This window comes from Malaclemys terrapin, chromosome 8 (assembly GCF_027887155.1).
Source record: "Malaclemys terrapin pileata isolate rMalTer1 chromosome 8, rMalTer1.hap1, whole genome shotgun sequence".
NCBI classification, from domain to species: domain Eukaryota; kingdom Metazoa; phylum Chordata; order Testudines; family Emydidae; genus Malaclemys; species Malaclemys terrapin.
In genome coordinates, this window is record NC_071512.1 from 91,002,690 (window position 1) to 91,022,679 (window position 19,990).

The 19,990-nt window shown below is 39.9% G+C and overlaps 1 protein-coding gene across 1 annotated transcript in view; it reads left to right on the forward strand.

Moving 5' to 3' along the window:
* SLC35D1 (solute carrier family 35 member D1) overlaps positions 1 to 19,581 on the forward strand; it is a 34,883-nt gene extending 15,302 nt beyond the window's left edge. Inside the window, exons 9-12 of the mRNA XM_054037204.1 lie at positions 3,685 to 3,752; positions 4,706 to 4,784; positions 8,827 to 8,909; positions 13,672 to 19,581. Coding sequence (XP_053893179.1) covers positions 3,685 to 3,752; positions 4,706 to 4,784; positions 8,827 to 8,909; positions 13,672 to 13,780 — 339 coding nt within the window. The 3' untranslated portion in view covers positions 13,781 to 19,581. The remainder of the gene's footprint in view (positions 1 to 3,684; positions 3,753 to 4,705; positions 4,785 to 8,826; positions 8,910 to 13,671) is intronic.
* The last annotated feature ends 409 nt before the right edge of the window (positions 19,582 to 19,990 follow it).

The window sequence follows — 19,990 nt, forward strand, 5'->3', positions numbered from 1 at the left end:
TGCATTGCAGACAACTTTTTATTTCAGAAGGTTGAAAAAGCTACTGGGGGGAAGCTGTTCTAGATTTGATTTTAACAAATAGGGAGGAACTCATTGAGAATTTGAAAGTGGAAGGTAGCTTGGGTGAAAGTGATCATGAAATCAGAGTTCACAATTCTAAGGAAGGGTAGAAGGGACTACAGCAAAATAGAGACAATGGATTTCAGGAAGGCGGATTTTGGTAAGCTCAGACAGCTGATAGGTTTCCAATGGGAATCAAGACGGGAAAAATGACTGAGGAGAGTTGGCAGTTTTTCAAAGGGACACTATTAAGGGCCCAAAAGCAAGCTATTCCGCTGGGTAGGAAAGATAGAAAATGTGGCAAAAGACCATCTTGGCTTAACCACGAGATCTTGAATGATCTAAAAATAAAAAGGAGTCATATTAAAAAATGGACGCTAGGACAAATTACAAAGGATGAATATAGGCAAACAACACAGGAATGTAGGGGCAAAATTAGAAAGGCAAAGGCACAAAATGAGCTCAAACTAGCTATGGGAATAAAGGGAAACAAGAAGACCTTTTATCAATACATTAGAAGCAAGAGGAAGACCAAAGACAGGGTAGGCCCACTGCTCAGTGAGGAGGGAGAAACAGTAACAGGAAACTTGGAAATGGCAGAGATGCTTAATGACTTCTTTGTTTCGGTCTTCACCGAGAAGTCTGAGCGAATGCCTAACATAGTGAATGCTAATGGGAAGGGGGTAGGTTTAGAAGATAAAATAAAAAAAGAACAAGTTAAAAATCTCTTAGAAAAGTTAGATGCCTGCAAGTCACCAGGGCCTGATGAAATGCATCCTAGAATACTCAAGGAGCTAACAGAGGAGGTATCTGAGCCTCTAGCTATTATCTTTGGAAAATTATGGGAGACAGGAGAGATTCCAGAAGACTAGAAAAAGACAAACATACTGCCCATCTACAGAAAGGGAAATAAAAACAACCCAGGAAACTACAGACCAATTAGTTTAACTTCTGTGCCAGGGAAGATAACGGAGCAAGTAATTAAGGAAATTATCTGCAAACACTTGGAAGGTGGTAAGGTGATAAGGAATAGCCAGCATGGATTTGTAAAGAACAAATCATGTCAAACCAATCTGATAGCTTTCTTTGATAGGATGACGAGTCTTGTGGATAAGGGAGAAGCAGTGGATGTGGTATACCTAGACTTTAGTAAGGCATTTGATACGGTCTTGCATGATATTCTTATAATAAACTAGGCAAATATAACTTATATGGGGCTACTATAAGGTGGGTGTATAACTGGCTGGATAACCGTACTCTGAGGGTAGTTATTAATGGTTCCCAATCCTGCTGGAAAGGTATAACGAGTGGGGTTCCGCAGGGGTCTGTTTTGGGACCGGCTCTGTTCAATATCTTCATCAGCGGCTTAGATATTGGCATAGAAAGTACGCTTACTAAGTTTGCAGATGATACCAAACTGGGAGGGATTGCAACTTGCTTTGGAGGACAGGGTCAAAATTCAAAATGATCTGGACAAATTGGAGAAATGGCCTGAGGTAAACGGGATGAAGTTTAATAAAGACAAATGCAAAGTACTTCACTTAGGAAGGAACAATCAGTTTCACACATACAGAATGGGAAGAGACTGTCTAGGAAGGAGTACGGCAGAAAGGGATCTAGGGGTTATAGTGGACCACAAGCTAAATATGAGTCAACAGTGTGATGCTGTTGCAAAAAAACCAAACATGATTCTGGGATGCATTAACAAGTGCGATGTGAGCAAGACACGAGAAGTCATTCTTCCGCTCTACTCTGCGCTGGTTAGGCCTCAACTGGAGTATTGTGTCCAGTTCTGGGCACCGAATTTCAAGAAAGATGTGGAGAAATTGGAGAGGGTCCAGAGAAGAGCAACAAGAATGATTAAAGGTCTAGAGAACATGACCTATGAAGGAAGGCTGAAAGAATTTGGTTTGTTTAGTTTGGAAAAGAGAAGACAGAGAGAGGACATGCTAGCAGTCTTCAGATATCTAAAAGGGTGTCATAAGGAGGTGGGAGAAAACTTGTTCATCTTAGCCTCTAAGGACAGAACAAGAAGTAGTGGGCTTAAACTGCAGCAAGGGAGGTTTAGGTTGGACATTAGGAAAAAGTTCCTAACTGTTAGGGTTGTTAAACACTGGAATAAATTGCCTAGGGAGGTTGTGGAATCTCCATCTCTGGAGATATTTAAGAGTAGGTTAGATAAATGTCTATCAGGGATGGTCTAGACAGTATTTGGTCCTGCCATGAGGGCAGGGGACTGGACTCGATGACCTCTCGAGGTCCCTTCCAGTCCTAGAGTCTGTGAATCTAGTGTGAGGTTTTTATTAATGACTTGGATATTGGAGTAGAGAGTGTGCTTAATGAAAACTGGGAGGGCGTGTAAGCACTTTGGAGGACAGGATTAGAATTCATAATCTTGACAAATTGGAGAGTTGGTCTGAATTCAACAAGATGAAATTAAGTGAAGATAAGTACAAAGCACTTCACTTAGGAAGGAAAAATGAAATGTACAACTACAAAATGGGGAATAACTGACTAGGTGATAGTGCTGCTGAAAAGGATTTGGGGGTTATAGTGCATCATAAATTGAGAATCAACATCGTGAAGCAGCTGCAAAAAAAGGCTGCTGTTCTCGAGTGTATTAACAGGCATGTCCTATGTAAGACATGGGACGTAATTGTTCGATTCTGGTTTGCACTGGTGAGGCCTCAGCTGGAATACAATGTCCAGTTCTCAGCACCACACTTTAGGAAAGATGTGCACAAATTGGAGAGTCCAGAGGAGAGCAATAAAAACGATAAAAGGTTTAGAAAACCTGACCTGTAAGAAAGATGAAAAAATAGACATGTTTAGTCTTGATAAAAGGCAGGCCGGGGGTCGGGGACCTGATAAGTCTTGAAATATGTTAAGATCTGCTATAAAGAGGAGCAATCGATTGTTCTCCATGTCCACTGAAAATAGGACAAAAAGTATTTGGCTTAATCTGCAGCAAGGGAGATTTAGGTTAGATGCTAGGAAATATTTTCTAACTATATAGGTAGTTTAACTCTTGAATAGGCTTTCAAGGAAGGTTGTTCAATCAGCATCATTGGAGGTTTTTAAAAACACTTTCAGGGATGGTCTAAAAGAGACAGGGTGGGTGAGGTAATATCTTTTGCTGAACCAACTTCTGTAGGTGAGAGAGACAAGCTGGTGAACTTACACAGAGCTCCTCTTGAGTTCTGGGCTGACTGACCTGAAAAAGAGCTCTGTGTAAGCTCAACAGCTTTTCTTTCACCAACAGAAAAAGATATTACCTCACTCACCTTGTCTCTCTAATATCCTATGACCAACACAGCTACAACTATGCTGCATACAGGGATGGTCTAAGTTTACTTGGTTCTGCCACAGTGCAGAGGGCTGGCCTCAGTGACCTCTCAAGGTCCCTTTTAGCCTTACGTTCTTCCTGTGATTCTAGAATCTGGATTCACACTAAGCCGCTGTTCTCAGAAGGCTGTAATAGCGTTGGTGAATGACCTCCTTATGGCCATGATCCTTTAATGCTCACTTCTGGCTTTCACATTAACTGCGGCAAAATGTTAAAGGATTAAAGTCTACTTTGGAACATGATTTTTTCATTTTTAAGATTGGATTTGTTTGTTTCAGGCAATGGAATATAAAGGCTGGGCAGATACACTCTTCGTTATACAGTTTACACTCTCATGTGTAATGGGGTAAGGATTTACTTTAACTTTAGTGGTGTTTCCTCCAAGTAGTAGTCTCTCTACTGTATCCCCACCAATAGATACTAAGGAAGGGCCTGCTTTGTAGTCAATATGCACATAAAACTCCTATTAATGTTAATTGTGGGGAGAATAATCTTTGCAGAGAAGTTCTACTGTTGGTAACGTACTAATCAGTAGAAAGTCCAATTTCAGTGGTGGCACAACAGTTTGGAGAAAGATTATTCCTTAAAAGGTTGTCTCATGAGTTAGAAATTCAGTTGCTACTGTATATTCTGATTTTTTGAGAGACTGCATACCTGTAATGTGTTTTATTTTCTTAAATCTAGCTTTTTTTTATGAGCAATGGCATATTTTACTATTTCCTTTTACTCAAACTAGTAGAGTCTCACTTTGCTAATCTACAAACTTGATTCCACGAGCTCCAGTGGTCTTGGCCCTCTTCTTAGTAAGAATTAAATAATAGAGTGTGGTAATGAAGTCATTACTAAGATTTCATTACTTTAAAATATAGTTTGAGACACTTACAAACATAACTTCTTATAAATAAAACTAAATAATGCCTGTCAAACTAAACTACCTGTAGAATTTGTGCTGTAGTAAACTTATGTTTTCTAGTCTGTTTGCTCACTCACTAATTTCCAAAATTTAGTGATCACAAAAGGATTGCCCTGTTAATGCGAATTAGTGAGGTCCTCCTGTACAATGCAGTATAGTATATAGTGTACATGATGGTGTGGGGACACTATTGCTGTGTATTTTGACAGATAACATTACTCTATCATGAGTTATACAGGTCTTTCCAAACAAGTAGTTCTGGAAACTCTGTAGTATGTTATATAATTAAGAGTAGGGAGAGAGATGGCATTTTAGTATAATAAATGCACCCTCAAATGATGAAAAGCTGAATGTTGTGTTTCTGTTTTGTTTTTTTTCTGCTGCAGGTTTATTTTGATGTACTCCACAGTTCTTTGCACTCAGTATAATTCTGCTCTTACAACTACAATAGTTGGCTGTATTAAGGTAAATTGCATAAATCTCTTAAATATTTGTCAAGTTTATTAAGTTTCCATTTCCTGTGTTACAACAGTGCCTGTATGATGCTTACAAAAGCAGCATAAATGTTTATATTCTCAGAGGCTTTTGTATGAGTGGAAGGGGTATAGAGAGCTAAGTAGGAATTTTTGGTAACTTGGAGGATAAAATTAGTCTAGAGAAACCAAGAACAGTAAGTCAAATCTTCATGATTGTCTCTCTCAATGCCAATTCAAGGATGTGACCTCCCATTTACTCGCCTGTGGTTCTTATTATGTGTTGTGGGGCACCATGACTAAAGCCTAGCAAAATATTCACACTTATGAATTATGAATAACATTAATAAAAGAAAGGAAAGAAAAAAACCTGTGAGCTATAACCAGTGGCTATTTCAGTCACAATCTCTTCTGTATTTCTCTATTATGGAGAGATTACACCATCGAGGATGAGTCTGGGCTCCTGGGGATGTTGTTCCCTAGATAAATTAAGACCAAAGTGTATTATTTTGCAATTCAGTAGTGAGTTCTATCTCAGTGGAGCATAGATAATTATCATAGTTTGTACCTGGGTAAAGGAATTTCATTTAAGGGTTGGTGAATCCAGTTTGGTTATCGGTCCTAACCTAAACAATTTACAGATGGGCAGAGGTAAGTGATCTTAGCTAAATCCTATGAATCTGGAGAAAATATTTAACTTGTTTACTTAAAAGAAGCCATTCAAAAATTACGAATTTAAAATAATAATGTTTCTTAACACACCAAAGCACTTTAAGGAGAGGTTATGAGGCTGGCAATTTACTGAAAATTAAGCATAGGAATCATAGAAGTGCTGGACTGGCAGGGACTTTGATAGGTCATGTAGTCCAATCCCCTGCACTGAGGCAGGACTAAGGTGTTATCTGCACCATTGCTGACAGGTGTTTGTCTAACATGTTCTTTAAAACCTCCAATGATAGAGATTCCACATCCTCCCTAGGTAATTTATTCCAGTGCTTAATTACCCTGACAGTTAATAAGTTTTTCCTAATGTCTAACTTAAGTCTACCTTGCTGCAATTTAAGCCCATTACGTCTTGTCCTGTCCTCAGTGGTTAAGGAAAACTATTTATCACCCTCCTCTTTATAACAACCTTTTACGTCCATGAAGGCTGTTATGTTCCCCACAGTTTTCTCTTCTCCAGACTAAACAATCCCTCCCCCCCCCTTTTTTTTCCCCAATATTTCTTCATAGGTCATGTTTTCTAGACTTGTAATCATTTTTGTTGCTCATTTTTACATTCAAATTAAATTCCACTACTTCAGTTTATCAAGGTTAGCTTATGTCAGCTCTCCAGGAGTGCATAGCCTAAACAAGCTGCCGTTTAGCAGGTTTAAGCTGTTATTACTTTACTTACAATAGCATTTCAATAGTCCAATAAGATCATTACGAGAATCATTTACAACTAATTTGTTGGCAGTGCTTTTTCAGACTTCTTGTCAACAGTGTTAAAAGTCTTGGTGAAGTTATCAGGTTGCAGAAGCAATGCTAGACTAGAGGGTTGCTTCCTTTTCATGCTGTTTTCTGGCTTCTTTGTCATCTCAACTATCTTGTTGCTGCTGCAGTTTGTTTGTAGAGCTGTTGATTTGAAGGTATGAGGTGAACAGGCTGAGCTGAGAACTGAAGTATCCAGTGTCCAAGTCTGTTTTCTTTCTATAGTCTGATGGAAGGTGGAAGACTCACCTCTTTCAGGGGCTTGGCTAGATTCAAATATCAGTGTCACCTTTCACTTGTTCAGTGCCTTCATGGGATGAGCCTGGCAACATATTCAGCTTGTGAATATGCCATCTACTAATGCATATGCAGCTGGGTTGTAATTCATCAACTTTGTGGTTATTGCTTTTATCTTTGTGGAGGGAAATTCTCAGAGTGTCTTTTAAAGTTTTTAATACCTTTCTTTTATTCGGTTAACTTTCTGAGATATCCCTTTAATTCCATGAGGGCTTAATAGAAGTTGAAATAGAATTCTCTGTAGTAACTCATTTGAAACTTTCCTGGGTGTCTGGCTGGTGAGTCTTGCCTCCATGCTCAGGGTTTAGCTGGTCACCATATTTGGGGTCGGGAAGGAATTTTCCTCCAGGGCAGATTGGTAGAAGCCCTGGGTTTTTTTTTTTTTCCTTCCTCTGCAGCATGGGGCATGGGTTACTTGCTGGAAGATTCTCTGCACCTTGAAGTCTTTAAACCATGATTTGAAGACTTCAATGGCTCAGACACAGGTTTGATACCGGACTGGGTGGGTGTGGCCTGCGTTGTGCAGGAGGTCAGACTAGATGATCATAATGGTCCCTTCTGACCTTAAAGTCTATGATTCTATGATTCAAACATGGCTGTTTTCATGATTCCTAAAGAGGGTCTTTCAACTTAAATGGTAACCAGATAAATTACTTTTTTCCCTTAACTATACATGCAGAGGTGATTCTTGTCTTCCTAAGTTTTTGATAAGGAGTAAACGTGCCAGATAGCTAATTAATTCCTCAATAAATACAGATATTTTATACTCCAATGACTTTTTATATTAACCAGATGTAGCAAGGTCTCTTGATTCTATATTAGTAGATAAAACGTCTTACTATTCACATATCAGGAAGTTTTGCCTTCGATGCTTGCATTTAGAGACACGCATTTGCAAATGAACATAAAAAAAGAAGCCTATACTATGTTAACCCTTTAAGAATTTTCACCTTTAAATGGAAAGTAACTAATAATTTCTATAAAATGGTGTCAAGTATCCGGGGGTAGCCGTGTTAGTCTGTATCTACAAAAACAACAAGGAGTCTGGTGGCACCTTAAAGACTAACAGATTTATTTGGGCATAAGCTTTCGTGAGTAAAAACCTCACTTCTTCAGATGCATAGCACTACCTCTAAGACATTCTCCAGGCAAGATTCTGTCCTCATTTAAATCTGTGCAACCCCATTGTATCTAATAAGTTAGCACAGGTGTAATTGAAGATCGGACTTGGTCCTGAAATTAATTAACTATTCCATTGCTTTGTGAGCCACAATAGAATCCAGCTCGCCCTTCTAGTTTCTTGGCTTGACATGGTTAAGAGGTCAGAGGATAGACAAGGAATACATAGAGAGAAAAGATACAACATAAAAGCCTCTGTATCCCTTTCCAGAGCAGAACTTCCCTTTAGGGCTGATGATCTCCAAGAGCCCTCCCATGTCTGTCTGAGCCCTTTCCATTCATTGATACGAGTTTTCAGTAGTGATCTGTAGCTGCCAGCATCTGTATATGGATCTCTGCTGGGTAAATTCTTGAATATCTTTTGCCTCATGCACTGGGATTAAGCTCCTGTGGAGCCCTACTGTAGAAGCCCTGTGGATGGTTGTGTGGTTGAAAGCTGAGGATATTGAACTTTGGCATGACTGGAGATCTAAATGAAGTCTTTAACAAAACCAGTGACGCCTGAGGGGAAATGGGAAACCAATAAAAACATATCGGAACTAAAAAGCTACTGTTGAAGTTGTTAGGCCTAGAATTAGGGCTGCCAGCAGTATGTGTAGTTTTGGAAATACATAACTTTTTAAGGGTAAGGATTTTTGTACATGTCAGCATCTGTCTACTTGCAGATAAGGAAGAGAGGCAGAGCAAGAGAACAACTGGCTTTCTGAAGAATTCAGTGCTCTAGGTACATTGTTGTAAGGTTGTCTAGCAGAAGCATTTTTTCCCCTATGTTGCAGCCTTTGTTTTGCAGGGTGGGAGAAAACATTTTTGGGGCTCAGTAGCGCAATATGAAGGAAAAACAGTAAGACAAGGGGGGAAAAAACCATAAGGCCTGAATATTTTAATATTACCAGTAGCCCTGATATGGTAACCTTCAAGTCAGTCAGTATTATAAATACAAATGTCAGTATCTTTCACACAGTTCTCTCTTCTGACTCTCTTCTATTCATTTCAGTATCCTGTTTATGCCAGTGGAATATACATAAACAGCTGTTTAAAAATTCTAAGCAAAATGTGTAAATCTTTTTATTTATTTTCCTTTCCAGAATATATTAATAACATATATCGGAATGTTTTTTGGGGGAGACTATATTTTCACATGGACAAACTTCATTGGGTTAAATATCAGGTAAGAAAACTGAAGACTGGTCTTGAATGTATGTAACACTTCAGAATAACTTGTAAACTGAGCAACTTGCTATTGAATTACTGAAAGAAGGATTGAACCATCCAAATAGGATCACTTTCCAAAATAGAACTGCACTTTTTTGAATTCTGGTGGGAGGAATCCACTACAAAGTTAATATGTAGGAAGTGTTAAGTCTTGATCCTGAAAACAGTTATGGATGTGAGTAGTCCTATTGATATCAAGGGATTTATATGTATAAAATTAAGTATGTGCCTAATTGCTTGCAGGATCGTGCTCTTGTCATAGCTTTTAGTTAAGATATTTTTGTATCACCAGCTTAATGTTCCATCATTTTTGGTAACCGATTTGTTTGGAAGTAAAGGAAGAGGAAAATGTGGGGTTTTAAAGGGATAAAATCTTTCGTAGAAGCGTGTGTGTGTGTATTCAGGATGACTATTATGGGTGTATCTTTTATAAAAATAAAAGCATATTTTCTTCCTGGCATCTTATTTTTACATGAAATGCTGGTTGCTATTCAAAACACATGTAGGAGGGTGAACTTTAGGCTGTGTGAAGTAATACCATGTCACCCTCAAGTTGTCTCAAGGATTTGTATACATTTGAAACTTAAAAAGCAAATTATTTGCTATGCTAATTACTAAGGTATGTTGTAAGTTTCAAAGAGGAATCGATAAATCCAAAAGCGAGGCACCTAAAGCCAATTGCTCAATTGGTAACATCATTAAACAGGGGAGAAAAACAAAATAACTGAAGTTCCTTTCTGCTGGATGCAAGGTCATCAGTCAAAACCAGTGTTGTCCATAATCTTGTTTTGAATGAAGAATTTAGCCTTGTTTGCATCGCTAGAAAGACATGGGTCAGTGCTGCCTCCAGCCCAGCCCTAGCACAGCTAGTCCTCCAGCCACAAGCCCAGACAAACTCCAGAATGTGCCAGCAAAAAGGAGAGGACACGGAGTAGCTGTCCTTGTACCCTAGCTCTGATTCACAAACATTCCACCCCAGAAACTAAATCTTTCAGGTGCATCCATAGGACCTGTGAGGTGAAGGACAAGAGGAATCTAGGACTCCCAGTGGTGTACTGTCCTCCAGATGGAAAGCCAGTCAACTTCTGGAAGGAACTAACAGAGCTACTGCCAAACATGGTACTCCAGATTCCTTGTCCTCTGTGAAATATGTGCAGCTCGACATATGTTAGATCCTACCTTCAGTGTACGTGTAGATATTGGAGGCATCCTCAACGTACCACTCTCCTGGTGTAATCACCAGGTCTTACAGGACTACACCACTGCAATAAAGGAGGCAAAAGCAAGCCTTCTCCTTCTCCTCCACAGAGCTGTTTTAAGTAGGGAACCAGCTAGTCAAATCTGATTCTATAGCTTAGACACCAGACCCAAGCATTGACTGCTGTGAGGAGCTGTTGGCTTTGGTGAGATCAACAGAATACATAAGAAGCTAATGGACAAAGAACTCTACCCCGACTAGACTGTATTATCTGCCTCACCACCCTGACTGAGTCTGGCCTGATCACACATGCTGAAGCTCACAAAGCCCTGTAAAATATTAGAGCCAGAACTTGTGAAACAGATCCATACCCCTTCTGGCTGGTAAAAGCCAATGAAGAATTATGCACAGTACTAATGGATACAGTCAGATCCTCCTGCAGAGAAGAAAAGTCACCTACCAAACTCCTTGGCGGGGAGGAACAGTTCACCCAATCCTCAAGAAAACATCCCTTGACCCTGAAGCTCTCTCCAATTGCACTCCTGTCTCCAGCCTCCCATTCCATGGCAAAAAATTGAGAAATTGAGAAATCAGCAGCCACCATGCTCCAGCATGTGAATCAGCCAGCATAGTGGATACCTGACAGCTAGGGCACAGAGCAGTTGCAGCGCTGTTGGCACTAAAATATGACCATCTCATGGCCATGGACACGGTCAAGATCTCTGTGTTCGCACTGCTGGATCTCTCTGCAGCGTTTGACACAGTGGACAACAAGGTACAGCTACATGACACAGGAGGAGTAGATGGCCCAGCACTACAGTGGCTCCAGTTGCTCCTCTCTATCACTGCTTAGCCTTTCCGGAGGGCCTCATCTCTGGGGTCCTATAGGGATTCATACTATCCCCACTTCTCTCCAATAACTACCTGAGACCATTTTGTGGGGCGAGAGGGGAGATGCTGGGGGCCTAGCTGCCAACTAAACTGAAATACATCCATCTCCATGGATGAAAGCACCAACACTACTAAAATGTCAGAATGCCTACAAGAAATCAGTGCTTGGATGAAGAGCAGCTGAGTCAAGCTGGACCCTGGCAAGACCGAAGTGGTGATAGTTGGAAGGGGGGAAATGCTCTGAGCCGAGTGGTTGTCTTCTTTCATTGATGGCACACAGACCCCATTCATCAAAGTGCTGCGAAGCCTCTGGACTCTCTTGGACTCCACCCTCCACTGCCTCCTAATTAGTTTCTAATGCCAATTTAAACCTTTGGTCTTAAATTTTCAAAAGCCAAATTCAATTGGCTGCACTCCTCTGGGACAGTGCGGATCACAAAGCCTGTGATTTAGGAGGTGAGAGCTGGGGATAGAGCATTCTCTGTTGAGGGGATACCACTCTGGAACAAAAAGAACAAGGAGTACATGTGACACCTTGGAGACTAACACATTTATTTGGGCATAAGCTTTCGTGGGCTAAAACCCACTTCATCAGATGCATGTAGTGGAAAATACAGTAGGGAGACACACACCTCTCTCTCTCTCTCTCTCTCTCTCTCTCTGAAAAAATGGGGGTTGCCATACCAACATGCCATACGTAACAAGTCTTTTAGAGAGGTCAAGTGAATCCAGAATCTGACCATCTTTAGGAAATGCTCTAAAACCTTCCTCTTCGCTAAAGCCTTTTCACCATAACAACGACACAACACTGATGTCCCCCTTCCACCCAATAAACCCCTACTAACTAAAAGAAGAAAATAAATTCAAAAACCCTACCCCACACAGTGTGTTTGCCCCAGAAGGGAGAAGTGCCAGAGACTCGATTAAGTGCATTAGGGACTTTGCTACTGCTATTAATTTGTTTTACATGGAAGATGCTCAGATACTACAGTGATGAGCAGCAGTACTAAACCCTAAAATAGACAGACATATGAATGAAACAACAATCTGCAATTAAAGTATTAGGATTAAAGAAAATTATAGTTATCGATCATTTTACTTCACGGCATAAGTAAATCATCAGCTGGAGTAATGAATAGATTGTCCCTCCTTGACCTATTGTAGCATTTATGGGGTCTCATGCCTTTCTCTGAAGCATCCTGTCCTAACTACTGTATGAGGATAGGTAATTGGACTACTTGGTTCATTGATCATCATCCGCTACAGCGTACCCGATGTAACTGTGTAGATTTCATGTGTTGAGACCGCATAAGGGAAAATAACTAAAACTTAATTTAAAAAAACAAAACCCAGAGACTTACCTTTTCAACTGATAAATACCTAAAACAAACAACCCCTTCCCCCCGATCTCCAATTCTACCAACTTAAATGGTTATCTTCAAAAGCCATTTTAAAAAAAATAACACATACCTCCCTGGTTCTCTTTTTAAAACATTCAGAAATGCGTCTGCACCCAGTAAGAATGCACTGCTCGTTCTAGGCACTACTCGGAACATCAGGGTTGTTTGGTATTCAGTGCATATAAACTGAAAGTTGATACAATCCTGACCTACATTTGACTGATCTAAAAGGCATCCTTGGTTTGTTTGGGGTTGCTGTTTTTTTTTTTTAAGTGTTTTTTTAAATGCTCTGGCTGAATATTTACAGCTCAAATTATATAAAGTCTCCAAATAGTGCCACTGGTTTCATTACAAAAAAAAACTTTTAAGGTGGAGAGGTTGTGCTGCTAAAATACGCCTGTAAATTTGGACCATTCTCTGTTTCTGCCTTTTAAAAAGACAAATTTTAAATTTGTAACTAAAGGTAGTAAGAGAGAATGAAATTACTTAAGCTTTTTAATGTACTTGGGCATACAGTATTTTATGGTCTGACACTGGTCAAGGGATAACCTAAATAAATAAAATGACCTCAAAAGAAACTCTGTTTTTAGCTCTGCATAGAACACACACATTCCTTTTTCCTTTGTTCTTCTGAATGGTAACTTCACAAATTAAAGTCTCTAAATATTTAGTGGTTGGAGAAAATGGGTTATAAATCAGATTGAACAAAATATGAACCGTATGGAGAGAAGAGGATTGATTTCAAGGGGGTAAGGGGAGAATCCGCTAACTAAGTCAAGTTTATGGCTGACACTTCACCACCTTGCTCAGACTCAGACTAAATTTTACCAATTTAACTTCCTTTGTTCCTTTTGCAGCCTATATAAAACTCGGGGGGGGGGGGGGGGGGGGGAAGGGAGGAGCAGCAGAGTATCATCAAAAATTTGTATTTCTGTGGCTGGCCAGTTATTTATAGGCCCACCCCAACTCCTGTACCACCAGGCCTAGTGTTTGGTACATCTGCATAATGAGGTCCATGAATATTTTGGTACAATGGTAGGAATGAATCAAAATTCAGAATAATCTCTGTACTGGATTCTAGGTAAAAGTGTTAATTAATAAATTGGAGAAGGAATGCACGATTAAAATATGTTTAGAGTATGTAGAATGGTACTTATGTGATAATTTACATGGAGTTCTGCCATTGATATGCATCATTTCTCTCTTTTACCTAAAAATGTGTTTTGTAGTATTGCTGGAAGCCTGGTGTATTCTTACATCACTTTTACAGAAGAGCAATTGAACAAGCAGTCTGAAGCTACTATCAAGATGGATATTAAAGGAAAAAGCTCAGTATGACCAGGGGATTACTTATAAGAAGTAACTCCTTCTTTGTTGTTGTTTTTTCCAACGATCACTGGTGGTATACAGTAAAAATATTACAATGTGGGTGTCTGTTACGGAATAATGCTGGTACTCTGCATTTGCACAATCTAAATATGCTGCCTTTTAAAAATTTCTATTAAAAAGAGATTTATAATTGACTGCACATTAAATATACAGCTGGTTAATTTAATCTGGACTATGAGGAATACATCTTTTGTAATTTATTATGATCCAGTCTGGTGGTAGAACCGTGCACAGATGATGTAAACGCTTTGATTTTACAGGAGTACCATTAATATTCTTAGATACAATTTTGTTTTCTTGCAAGAAAACTTGTCCTAACCTATCATTTACAGTTTAGCTTGCATCTGGGTTGTCTTGCAGCTAAGCATATCAATGGGCAATAATAAATATTTTTAATTAGCTTTTAGGGTGAATGATTGACTCAGCTCCATCCCCCCCTTCATGCTGTCTAAAAGGGCCAGGGTGATGTCAAGGGTCTCAAAAAGCCCTGCATCCCTTTCAGGGCAGAATTCCTCAGTTCAGGCACATCAGGCTGCCTTCGGAGGAACCCCTCACAAACCCTGGTGTGGGGGCATGCCAGTTATGGGGATGAGTGGGCTGGTACTGGGGGTAGAAGTGTTGCTGTAGCACGGAGCCTTGTGGAGATTCTGGGCAGTGCTGCAGCCCAGAAGACCCCTGTGGGAAACTATTGTAGCTTAGATAAGCCCCCTGGGGGTGGAACAGGGAGGACTCTCCAGTCCCTGAAGCAGTTGGGCAAAAAGATGATTTAAAGCCAGCATAGATCCCTCTGTGCTGGGCTACAAGTTCTGTGCTGTGCCTCATGGAGAGGCAACATGGAATCTCACCCCTTATCTCAGAAAACGCAAGCTAACAGATTAGTTTACTTTATTTTCGAGAAGGAAGCTACTGAAGCAGGGTAACATTTATAGACTTTCACTAACTATAAGCCAACTGTAGGCCCTGCATAGATCATGAAAAGAAGATACATATTTCTGGCAGTTTTGATTTCTTGTCAATATTAAGCTTTCAGAGGAACAAGAAAAAGGGAAAGAGGAGTTTTTTCTCTAGAGCTAGAATATATACAGAAATGGAGGGAGACTGAAATATAACTCCTTTCTTTTATTTACTAAGGAAAGGAATGGCTCTGCAACGTTGCATATGCAAGTGCAGATCTTTCAGCAGAAGTATCAATTCTGCAATACACTCTTATTTCAGTCAGTCATCCGGTTTTACGTTTTTGGCCAAAACATTGGCTTGAATAGTCAGTGATTTTAGTAGAGGTTTAATTTTGTTCATTAACTTTTAAGCCTGTGCTCATCCTGCTCAGATTCTGCATGCATCACAACAGCTTAGTACCTCTTCTTGTAAAGCTGGTATAGGATGGTGAAATTCAAGAATAGGTGGTGGGGTGATGGTACACCACCTTCCAATTTTACATAATATATTGGAGAACTCAGCAGGGAAGCACTGAATTAAAATAAGACCTATCCTGCAGTCATACATGAGTAACTTTACTTACATTAGTAATCCCACTGGACAACTTAATAAATAAAGGTACTCACGTGCATAAGTTTTTGCAGGGTAAGGTCTAGCACTCATTCAAAATCAAGTGAAAATCTGTCTAAAAGATTCTTTTAAATGAATTAATGTTTTTGATTCCCTTCCACTCCCAGTACCAAGTGTGCCCCATTATTCTGAAACAATAGTAAAAGAATAAATTTGAAATACGTTCTTTTTAGTTTAATAAATTAAGAGTTAATCCATATATAACATTTTGTGCAGCTACACGTTGACAGGTCATCTAGAATGAATATTTGTTATCTCATAGTAGCGAAATATCTTTACTCTTCTAGATGATGTCAAGGTAATTCATTAATTGGTACATTTAATTTGTACCATTATATGATTGATACAGTTCTGATGTTTTAACTCTGTCCAAATTTTATGCTCTATTCAGTTTATTTTTGGGTGCAGTAAAATTTCTTTTACATAGTGAGCTGTTTTTAATGGAGAAATATTTTTAAAATGTCAAGCCGTATTGATTTTTTTAAAAAATTAAAATTGATTTGATAGACAGAAATGTCTTCCTCCTTTAGAATCTTTCTTTGGTTAAAATTGTACACTTATCGTTTCCCCATAATTTATTCCTACTCCTACCCTTCACTTACAAGCAGAGACTTTCGCAGGCAATTAATCTAATTGCATTTGAAAGGATATTTGGTGGAAAACTGAGTGACATGGTGTTGAAAGAAACATTGCATTTATCAGAATATTTTTTTTATGTAATTGAGATGAGCATTTCTGTAACGTTTTCTGTAGAAACGTTTAATCAGCATACTGTGTGTTACAGTATGTGTCTACTGTGTTTCTTTGGCAGTTTGCATTGTTAGCGTAGTCCTCCATTTTAGAATCCTTAAAGGTAGCCTGCTTATCTAGTTCTTGTTTTAATTGAGCTAAATGGAAAAATTGTGTATGATACCCATATACCGAAGGAAAAGGATGGGGGGAGCATTCAACACAATAAGATACATTATAAGATACATTAAAAAAAACTTACCTGATGTGTTCCTGCTTTTACTAGCTTCCTAAAATCATGCAGCTAGTAGTTTGAAAACAATCCCTTACTCTTGTAGGCCAGCTCCAGGTTAGCAATGGCAGCACAGCAGAAATTAGTTGAGGAAAGTAAACTTAAGATTATTTTTTGTGCTGAATGTCTCTTACTGTGTCTTACAGAATATTTTAGCTCATATACAAAATAAAGGCCTTGCAGGAAATCTTCACACCCAAAATAATAATAATAGTAATAGGCTAGGGAACCAAATTTTCTGTTTAATTTTAGCCTGTTGTGATCCCCATTCTTTTTATAAAATTTGGATCTTTATTTAAATACTTTAGTCTCAACTTTACATCTGATAAATATGCCTGTTTTTAAATGTCAAGGTCAGTAACTCTGTCAAAAGAGGGTTTTCAACTCAGCTCATTCTGCTATAAACTTCAAAATGTGCTGCCAAATTCTTTTTTTTTTTTTCTTATGTCTCCTTGTCCTCGCACCCTCTGATGCGGGAATCTGGAACAGATAGCATCATAATGCCACCAACTGGAAGCAAGAATGCAAAGAACTGCTAGATCCTGCCCCTGGACATATAAGCTTCAGCACCGTCCCCTCAGTTTGCCTTTCCTCCTTTGGAAGCCTGGAGCCCTTGCCTCAGCTTTCCTGTCATCTCTTTTCACTTTTTCTCTTTTGTGGGGACTTTAAAGAAAAAATGGGACAGAATTGAGGAGTGGGGAGAGAGAAGTAAGAAGCCAGTAGCAGTTTCTCAGATGGAGAGTTGAAGGCAGAGCAAATTGCTGTTTGGTTAAGCACCACCCTGCAAGGGGGTTTCATCTGGGGCCAACTGTTCAAATGGATAAAACATAAATGCCACCACTCAGGGATGGTATGCCCAGTCTGCACCCCACCTCTAAAGTGGGAGTGGCAGCTCCCCTTCCCAGCCCTTGGCAGGCATCCCTCTCTGAAGGGTCTTTGGCAACCTCCCTCCCAAATGTATTTCTAGTCCTGAAAACCCAGCCTTAGGAGAGAGGGACCAAGATCTTGGCCGTGATCTGCTCCTGGACTTAGATTAAGCCTCCGAGCCCCTTGGTTGATCTGATGCAGATACCAGTGTCCTCTGCATTCTCTGTTTAGAGACCCCCAAAGATACTGTTTTCAAGCATACATGGTTCTTCGCAGAAGAGGGGGTTATCTTTTCCTTCCACTTGGCCATCCTGGACCTTGCGTCCAAGGAATGGAACTGGGTGGACCTATGCATCCAAGACTCTCACCCTAAGGCCAGATGTTATCTTGTTTCTCCTGAGGAACCAGACAAAGTATTTGCTATTTCTAGGGTGGATGCATAGGCCTTATGTCTCACTTCTAAATTGTTCTAATGGAGTATATGTCCACCCTACAGACAAGACTGGGAGTCGACTTGGCCCTTAGTACAGCTTACAAGCTCGCAGTAGTGACTTTGAATATTGCAGCTCATTTTGCTGTGGAGCCTAAGCTCTGTGGGTGGATCTCAGAAGGATTTCTCCTCTGCTTTTCCTGTGACACCAGAACTACGAGGCTTTCTCCACTGTCCCCTGTTCTATAGAAGCTGCTTCCTTTTTGTGTAAAGCTGCCTGCATGCGGAGTTTCCACTGTGGATCAGAGACACATTTGGCTTTGGGAGTGGAATGCAGATGAGGGAGTAAAGTCAAAGCTGGCCAGTCGCCCGTTTTAAAGGGCTTAATCTCTTTGACTGTCTAGATGCTGCTACCAAGAGTTATGTAGATTCTTCTAAGAACCACCCCCCATCCTCGGGGAGTGTGCCCCCCTTTATCCCTTGCTGAAAGCCCATGCTCAGGTGTGGGCAGGGGTCCTCTTCGGTATCCTATGACAGGTCAGCCCTTGGTTCTGTGGGATTCAGGTCTTTCGTGGGCCCAGGAGGCTGCTGTTTAAACACTTCTTTCCGCTGTTTCCCAAAGCAGCCCGGTTGCATTCAGGCCAGGTCCATCCCCATAGCTCATCAGCCCTGCCATCGTTGGAAGTCGTTTTCTGATATTTGTGAAAATGTGAGCCCGCCTCCACCTCAGATGCCTGATAACCTTACTCAAGCCCCTTCAGCCTCATGTCTTCTAGAGTCTCAGGACCTCTTGCGGCCCACATCACTGGGGAGAAATCTATCGTAAACCTAAATGATACATCATGGAAGTGATTTTTTTTAAACCTGAAAAAATATTCCAATATTTCAATTTCATACTTTTTGTTCAGCTGATGGATTAGCTCAGAAATTACTTGTTCTAAAACCCTTTATATCTAACAAGACCATGGGAGAGATCCAAACGCCTCTCTGGCCCTTTTATGCTGAGTTATAGGGCCATAGCAATGTAAAGGGGCCTTAAAATCCCCAGTTCCAGTTGTTAGAGAATTCCTCTAGGGCAGGCACTGAGGAAGATAGCCATAAGGCTGCTTTTTGGGGACCCTCTTGCAAGTCCTGGTATAGGTGGTATGCCTATGGTACGTGTGGGGTGTGGAGGGATGTGTCAGGCAGAGACGCCAGCATCATGGAGATTGCAGCAGATGCTGTGGTCCGCGGGGCAGCCCTTAGAGATTACTGTAATTTAGACAGGCTTCCAGGGGTGTCTAAACTACACCGGGGCCTCTCTAGTATAAGGAGGGAGCAAAGGTGGTTGAAAGCCACCATAGTGCCCCTTCTCCCTGGGCTGAGAATTCTGTGCTGCTGCTCTTAGAGGATTTTTAGCCAAGACTACTACTTCTCATCAGTAGCTTAAAAACTGGAATATTTTCAAGTCACTTGTTTGTCATCTTGCTGTACAGAGGCATTTGGGTCAGAATGTTATTGAGAACTTCTACCATTCTTTTATTTTTAAATCTACTGGTTAGATTTATTGTCCTGTAAAATATTCTTAAAGCTTATTTTGTTTGTAAACGTGCACCTTTTAGTGCCAATGTCCAGACAGTATTGTATACACTGGGAAGGTGAACAAAATTCATACAATAGTATATTTTCTACGCTGTTAATCTTACTATAAATATTTTTTCTACATAGATTCTATTTACAAAGTGACCATTTTAGTGTTAAAAGGGTAACCTTTTTCATTTGAATGTACTGCAGGCTTTATATCTGTAAGTCACGTGACAGCAAAAGGAATTTTGTGTGCCTATGTATTTTTTGTACTGGCTTTAAATAAATACTTTTTTCCTGAAAGATTGTCACAATTTGTTTTTCTCTAATTCATCTAGTATTTTTAAGGCTGCCAGTTGAGTTGCTGAACTTCAGCATGGAGGAGAGGGTGTCACACATGTTAATACAGTGTGAGTCTCTGTGCCCTCTAGTGGCTGACCCACAGAAGAGATTGAGTTAGCTAAACCTTATACCAGTGGTTCCCAAACTTTACCAACTTGTGAACCCCTTTCACTAAAATGTCAAGTCCCGCGAACCCCATCCTGTAAATGAATATTTTCAGGGATTTTCTCCTTTGCCTGAGTATAAATTATAAAAGCAGTGATCTTGGAAATATTAATTTTGTTTTTGACATGCTTATTACATACACATTATTATTTATGATTATAGTATTTTTATTACATTATGAAAATGGCAACACTCTTCCAAGATC